The sequence below is a fragment of the Magnolia sinica genome, chromosome 19, assembly GCF_029962835.1.
Source record: "Magnolia sinica isolate HGM2019 chromosome 19, MsV1, whole genome shotgun sequence".
Lineage (NCBI taxonomy): Eukaryota > Viridiplantae > Streptophyta > Magnoliopsida > Magnoliales > Magnoliaceae > Magnolia > Magnolia sinica.
Window position 1 is genome coordinate 44,321,200 of NC_080591.1, and position 8,192 is coordinate 44,329,391.

Sequence of the window (8,192 nt, forward strand, 5' to 3'; positions counted from 1 at the left end):
CTGTATGGATTCACATGGTGTTTTTGAGGATATACAAAAAATGTATGGAGAAGATTTCTTCGTAACACGGTTGGAGTACATCGAGCAATGTCACGTCATCGTTTGAATGGTCGATGGAAGAATGATCGTAAAGAAGTGGTTATAGGACGGATGGCAAGAGGAGAAGTACAAGATCGTGCAATACTAAATTATTATAGTAACTGTCAGAATGTATGACATTTAGATGGTCAGATTAAGATTATAAGTAGAAGAGGAATGTAATAGGAAGATTTATCTCATACCAACCCAATCAAACCCAAACATTATTTTTCAATCATCCTTTCAAGTATCCGTCAATTACATTCCTTAGTGTAATTCTTTATTTTTCCTATCAAGTAAATTACATTTCTTTGCATAATCCTTTACTTTTCGGCTGCTATTTATGTTCCGTAGTGCAATTCGTAGCGTTAATCAAGTAGCTGATAATCCTAACTAGTTGTAATTTAAGTCTATGCAGTTCTTCACTTGAAAAGGTGTTTTATAGTTGTTCTTTGTGATTGAATAGAAGAATCCCTTTCTCATTTCTATTTATCTATACTGAAAAGTCCTTCCATATGGAAGACAAATGTGTAACCCATCATCGGATGACGAATCTTACCCTCTGAATATCGCATGATCGTATTCACACATTGAGCGAGTGATTGAATAGGCGACCGATCTCACAAGATCCTGGTTGTCTACTTAGTGTCTACCTATCTTGGCGCTTGGGATCATAGTAGTTCGGTTTGAATTGAGCCGCAAATCCAATTCTGACGCACCTGCATTCTAACAGTGGAAAACTAAGCAGCAACATTTGGATTTTCTTTATTTTTGAGCCCATGCCATAAAATGATATGGAAAAACGGATGAACTACGTAGGTTTAGAATACATACATCAAGGTGGGCCCCATGGTAATGGCTGCACCATCTTGGGTGAGCCCGGGGTGCACCTAATCAGCTCCCCATTAATTTCCAGAACCTAGCGTCAGACTCGGCACAGGTACGAATTTCCAACTCGGTCCAGCAAATGTAAAAAGGAAACCAATATGTATTGATGAAAAAAAAAAAAAAAGCAGCATACTTGACAGTAATAGAGAGTAAAACGCAGTAAAGCTATTTATATTGGGTCTGTGTAAGCACAAACGTATAGGCAACGGAGGGAACATAACTATTACAAGTGCAAAGAAGCACTCTCTACCTTGTGTACTAACATGCTAACCGAAAAAAAAAACAAAAGCTCTCTCTACCCTGCTCTATTCTCTTGCAATGCATTCATGCATCACACGATCCATGAACAGCTAAAATTGCACAATTGCAACCTTTTGGAATGCGGTGTAAGCCTATGGATAGCAGGGAAACACACCCCAGTAGGATTGAAATGCAGCATCATAATCTTCCACGTTGATCATGTAATCCTTGTTCGAATCATCAAGGGTGTTGGTGTAGCTATAGCAGTCCGCATTATCAAGGCCGTGAATGCAACTGCTGCCTCCCATTAACTTGTGAGGAGTAGTAGAAGCTGCCTGGACAACAACTACGGCACTTTCCACGGTATCTTCTGCCGAGGCTTCCGTGTGAATGGTACAGCTTTGCTTTGGTGCTCTATCTTGGAGCTCAGCTTTCAATTTTATCACCTATAATATCAATAAATCAATAACAATGATAATATAACGAATTGTCCACGTTCGACATTTTAGGTGAATTTTGACTTATATACAACTTTTTTGGGTGGATCATCCATGCCTTGAAAATGTTTTACCATAACAAGGAAGTCACCTAGAGCAAAAACTAGAACAATCCACTCAAATGGTTGAGCCAGTGGCTACCACGTTTAATTGATTTCTACACTTGAACCTACTTAATTAAAAGGCGTTGCATTGAAGGTTTTTCTTCTCATGATGGTAAGACTCTTTTTTTGGTAGATTGTATGCAAGGTCAGGAGAGTATACACCCCAGCTGTGATACCGAGCTGGGTGTAAACCTAATTAGCAAAAATCCATCTTAAGCTCTATATTTAGAAAAAATCATAAATTTGATCAAGCTTTTAAAATTCCCTACTTTCAAAAGATAGTGAAAAAAACTCATCTTTTTTTTTTTTTGTCAATAAGACACGTTTTATTAAACAGATTCTTTTGGGGCTATTTAAAAACTAAAAATTGCTGGTAGCCACCCATCGATAAAATTGATTCGGTAGATTATTTTTTTCTTTTAATAGAGAATGATTAATTTATATGAGTAGTACTTGAAAAGGATTTTAGAGAGTCAAAGAACAACATTCTACTATCTATATAGATTATCATTCATGCATAGAAAATCTAATTGTTTTAATTGAAGTTTTTTTTTTAAAAAAAATCCTTTTTTGTTTATAATATATTCACACGCATATGCACATATATAGTGGTTAATTCACTTCATTTTTTGCTTTCAAACCTTGTTAAATATGAACTTTTCACTCTCTAATTTTTTGGCATGCATTTCCTTATTTAAAGGAAAATTGGACCATTGTTTTCTCTTCGTTTGAGACCAAATTGAGAGCAAACATTTTTCGTATTCTTATATTTTATCAGGGGTGAAAAGGAACAAATATAGAAGGCTGCATATATGTAATTCCATAAAGCATGCATGCAAGCGCATTCATCTGCTGGAAAGGAAATACGTGCATGCGTAATATTTATTTCATTCATTGAAAATATTGGTTAAGTGGGGAGAGAGAGAGAGAGAGAGAGAGAGAGAGAGAGAGAGAGAGAGAGAGAGAGAGGTGTAAAAGGAGTGATATGTAGGGACCTCCTTTTGGAGCCTGTGCTTCTCTCTTGAGATTGCATCGAACTCCTGCTTGAGCGATGCGTAGTGGCTCTCGAGCTGCTTGGCTTTCCATCTGGCGCGCCTGTTCTGGAACCAGACGGCCACCTGGCGAGGCTCAAGCCCCAGCTCCTGAGCCAGCTTCATCTTTCGCTCCGGCTCCAGCTTTATGTCTTCTTGGAAGCTCCTCTCCAAGGATTCCATCTGATCCGTTGTCAGCCGTCTCTTCCTTTCCTCCTGCTGCCGCTGCTGGTTTTTGCTTTTGCTGCTTGGGGTGGTATTCGGCAGGGGCAAGGGCGAACCGCACTTGAGCTGCATCCCTTATCAAATGGCAAATGAAACGACTCAAAACTAAGACAGTAGAAGAGAGTTGAGAAAGAGATAGTTTGATAAACACACTTGGAAAAGGGTCGGAATCGTAGTAGATAGTGAAGTTACCGTTCCAAGCCATCTCTATTTCTACCCCCACAGTGCTAATCGGAAATATAACCAACCTCTACTCTACTATGGCAGTACTCGTTCCCGCCCAGAAGATGAGAGAACTAGATAGATAAAGGAGATAGAGCTGGATATATGGAGAGAGAGAGAGAGAGAGAGAGAGAGAGAGAGCTGCTGTGATATGTTGCGTTGATTAAGGACGCGGACTGCGTACTAAAGCGTACTCAGTAAACTCTGTGGGCCTACTGTGGTGTATGTAATTCATCCACGCCGTAGAACCGTTTTATCATGTTATTTTATATTGTGAGCCCAAAATTGAATCATATCCAAAGCTCAAGTGGACCACACCATAGGAAAAAGTGGGGATAATGACATCCATTGTTGAAATCTTCCTACGGCTCACAGTGCTGTTTATTTATCATCCAACCTGTTCATAAGGTAACAACATACGGATTAAAGGAAAAAATATATCATCTTAATCGAAAACTTCTGTGACCCCCAAATTGTATTCAACGGTAGGTGTTCAAATACCACTTTTCCCTGTGGTGTGGCTCATTATGATGTTTGATATCATTCAATTTTAGGCTAATGATCTAAAATGATCTGGTAAAACGGATGGACGGAGTTGATAAGAAATATAAATCACGGTGGGCCCCACAGTTAAAGCGTACTGAGTTACTCAGTAAACAATCCGCGTCCGTTCAGCGACTGGTAAGATAGGAGGAAGTAGTGTATTTTATTTTATTTTTCGACGAGAGAGGATCTTTTTACAATACTCCGCACATTAAGCTCGAAACAGTGGGATCTGGATTAAACGGAGGGATGCTCGAAACAGCGCCCAGCTAGCTAGATGTTTGCATTATATATCCACGCCATCAATCTGTTTTTCAAGTCTATTTTAGGGCTTGGTCCCAAAAATGAAGTAGATGCAAACTTCAGGTGGACTACACCACAGGAAATAGTGGTTATTGACCATTAAAAACCTTTTGTGGCCACAAAAGGTTTGGATCAAACCGATATTTGTTTTCTTTTTTCATTAGGGTCTTTTTTTTTTTTTTTTTATAACCTAATCAACAGGTTGGATGGTAAAAATAAAAATAAAAATGGTGGACCATAGGAATTTTTAATGGTGGTCATTCAACGACCACTATTTCCTGTAGTGTGGTACACATGATAATTTTATCTTCTTCAGTTTTGTCACCAATACCTAAAATAATCTGGCAAAATAGATGGATGGTATGGATATATAATGCATACATCGATGTGGGCCCTACAGTCAGGGTCCCACCCACATCGCTGGTTTCGGGTCGCAGAAGTCCCGGTCGATGCATCTAACTAAATCGATACCGTCGGTAGGCTAAAAACCTTTGGACGCGAATTTGCTGCGAAAGCCTTTCCCAGGAAGTTCCTGCGCAAGGTTGCTGGGTGGGCCCCTCACCATGTTTGTGGCAAATATACTCCGTTTATCCGTTTTGTGAGCTCATTTTAGTACAAAAGAAAACAAAAAAAAAAATGTGATGGATACAAGACTCAAGTGGGCCACACGGGAGGAAACAGTGGAGATTCGGTGAGAACCGTTGAAACATTCTTATGGCCATAAAAGCTTTGTTTCAGGGTATTTTATGTTGTATTTTCACTTCATTCCTGTGGTAATGACCTTATATACGGTTTGGATGGCATATAAACATCAAGGCGGAGCCAAAGAAGGTTTCAACGGTAGGTATTTCTTTTCCCAATTTTCCCTCTGGTGTGGTCCACTTTAGTTTTGGATCCAACTCATTTTGGGTCACTTGTCCTAAAATTAGCTCCCCAAACGGATGAACGGAGTATATTTCCCACAAACATGGTGGTGGGCCCCACCCAGCATCCTGCGCAGGAACTTCCTGCGAAAGGCTTTCGCAGGAAATCCGCGTCCAAAACGTTTTGGGTCTCAACTTTTTCCTCCAACATTTGATCTAATGACGATTTTACTATTTAAGGAAAGTTTGAGGAATGGGAGCTTCCATTCAGTATAGGATTCTTTTCATGTAAGTAATCCATAGAAAGGCCCAAATTTGGGACGGTTTGGATTGAGTTATGTTCATGACGCATGTGTATAACAGATGCTAGTCCGGCAGAAGAAAGCATAAAGAGATGGTAAAGAGGAGCCTTTTTGTCCATGCGAGGAAGAGAGCAGGATTCGGAAAATGCACGCTGTCGGGTGCGTGTTGGATGGAAGGAACGCCCGATAGCTCTCTCTCTCTCTCTCTCTCTCTGAACAGAGAGGTGGTCCCGGCCGATGACTGAGTGTGTCCATGCTTACACTGGCAATTCCTTTCCCACGCCTGCTCTACTCGTACGATTACGACTGCCCAACTCATAGCTGCGTACAAAGACTAGCTAGGTACCTTCTCTCCTATTGTGGCGTTTATCAAAACGAAAGCTAGAAACCTCTCTCTCTCTCTCTCTCTCTCTCTGCAACATACCTGCAAAGTCTGTTAGCCCTCTCTTCGCATCTCAGTTTTAGCAGGAGATGGACCGTTTTAAAGCGAGCGACTTGGCTTCCACCCCGGGGACGCAGATTATACTGAGAGGTTGAGTAGCGAGACTCGCTACTGAAGTGACGTCACTTAATTGTGTGGGTCCCACCATGATGTATGTTTTGTATCCACACCGTCCATCCATTTGTTGATATCATTTTATCAATGAGCCAAAGAATGAATCAGATAAAAAGCTCAAGTGGACCGCACCACAGAAAACAGTGGAGAGAGTGACGCCACAAAAGTTTTTGATCAAGCTGATATTAGTGTTTTCCCTTCTTTAATATCTGTGTTAAATTATGAACAGGTTGGATCTCAAATAAACATCATGGTGGACCTTAGGAAGGTTTCAACGGTGAGGGTCACTCTCCCATTGTTTCTTTTTTATTTTGGTGGGACCCACTCCAGCTTTAGATCTACCTCATTCTTTGGATCATGTCCTAAAATGATTTCTAAAAATGGATGAACGGTATGGATACAACATATACATCATGATGTGGGCCACAGAACTTGGTGACGTCACTTTAGTAGCGAGTCTAGCTACTAAACTTGTGAGTAGCTGATCCGCGTCCCCAACCCGGAACCAGCGGTGTGGGTGGGACCCTGACCATGGGCCCACCTCAATACATGCACTGTATATCCATGTTGTCAGTTTGTTTTGCGCTTATTTTATGGCGTCGTGCTAAAAATGAAGAAATAAAAATCTAATGAAGACCACACCACAGGAAACAGTGGTTGTTGAACGCCCACTGTTAAAATTTGCCCAGGGTCCACCGTACCACATAAGGGTTTTAATAGTCAATAAAAAATGTTTCATGTGGAGTGGTCCTCGTGAAATTTTGTGGCCCACAGAAGATTTTTAATGGTCAAATCAGCCAAGTACTCCGTTTAAAAGAAAGAGAAAGCTGTCTCTCATTAAGTTGGGCCTGAAATGGATCATTGTTCCAAACAACACAAGTCACACATTTCCGATGACGGTTATTGCATGCAGCCAAAGCGATCAGGTGCAGCCAATGAAAGCGCCTGTCAATGTGGGACCCACAGTGAAAGTAATGATTCCCACAAGAAACAACGATTTTACATCTTTTTTTTTTTTTCTTTACTACAGCAATTCAGACTTTTTGCGATGAGTTGACTCACTGCTAAAAATTTCAAATTTTTATTACAAATATGGTGTTACAAATTCTATTTAGCGATGAAAACTCCAACCCATTGTTAATGACTCAATTATTTACAACGACATAATAACTTGTCGCAAAATATAGTTAATTAATGACGAGTTGACACATCTCTATTGCATGTCGTAAAATGTCGCTAAATATGAAAATTTTCACGAATAAAAACGTTGTGCGATGAGTCTTCATTGTCGCTAACAACCCCAAGCTTGTCACAAAAACATTTTTGCGATGAGTGTTGCTTGTTGCTAATTATATTGCAAATACTAATTATTTGTGATGATTTAATAAATTGTTGCTAAATATAGCTTATTTACGATGAGTTTACATATCGTCATTACATATCATAAAACACCGTTAAACATGAAACTCATTGCGAATAAAGACATTTTGTGACGAGTCTACTTATTACTAAAAAAATATAAAGTTATCGCCAAAGCCTTGGTGGGAATGAGTGTTGATCGTCGCCAATATCATCGCAAATAAAATGTCACAAATTTTATTTAGTGACGAAAACAACAAGTCGTCGCTAATGAGTTAATTATTTACCATGACCTAACAACTCGTCACAAAATATTAGTGATGAGTTGACACGTCGTCATTACATATCACAAATTTCACTAAACTTGAAACTCATCGCTAATAAAGACTTTGTGCTATGAATCTACTCGTTGCTAAAAATCTCAAACACGTCGCCAAATTATGTTGATTTATTTATTAGTGATAAGTAAAAGTCATCCCTAATACAAATATTTTTTTCCTTTTTGAACCAACTTAATCGAACAAAATAACTTATATTAATCAATATTCATTATCATTCATTGAAGTATAAAAATAATTTAATTAAATTAAAACTAAATTTATAATTATCCAGAACACAAAAAAGTACACATGTCTAAATTGTTCAATAAAAATCGATAATAAAAAAAGAAAAGTACGTCCTCAATAATGCAGTGGGGCATAGGAAGATAGCACCAATATGTAAGAAAATCTATAAAATAATTACATAAAATATTATTAGTGACTATTCTACACTACTTGCATAATTTAAATATGACATTCAACTTACCACTGAGGATGTGATTGGGATTGCTGTGACATGAGGGTACGCATCATCTCTTCCAACTGAGCCTGTCGTGTTTGCATATCATTTATTGTCCCTTACATGACCTGCACCTCAATCCTAAGTTCAACTGTCGTTGCCTCTACCTGCTTAGCCCTCCTTGTAGCCTTATCCCAAATA

General features: G+C 39.1%; 1 protein-coding gene across 1 annotated transcript; it reads right to left on the reverse strand.

Annotated features, from left to right (window-relative positions):
- Positions 1 to 914: 914 nt before the first annotated feature.
- On the reverse strand, positions 915 to 3,393 carry LOC131234901 (putative homeobox-leucine zipper protein ATHB-51). Its single transcript, XM_058231891.1, has 3 exons — positions 3,256 to 3,393; positions 2,803 to 3,137; positions 915 to 1,652 (listed from the first exon to the last, which is right to left on the reverse strand). The coding sequence occupies exons 1-3, from the start codon at positions 3,266 to 3,268 to the stop codon at positions 1,359 to 1,361; spliced, it is 642 nt and encodes a 213-aa protein (XP_058087874.1). The 5' UTR covers positions 3,269 to 3,393; the 3' UTR covers positions 915 to 1,358.
- Positions 3,394 to 8,192: the final 4,799 nt, after the last annotated feature.

Bases quoted from the DNA above. Each gene is read 5' to 3' on its own strand.
- LOC131234901 (XM_058231891.1), bottom strand. The intron at 1,653-2,802 runs GTCCCTACATAT...TTGATATTATAG, and splicing joins AGCACAGGCTCCAAAAGGAG to GTGATAAAATTGAAAGCTGA.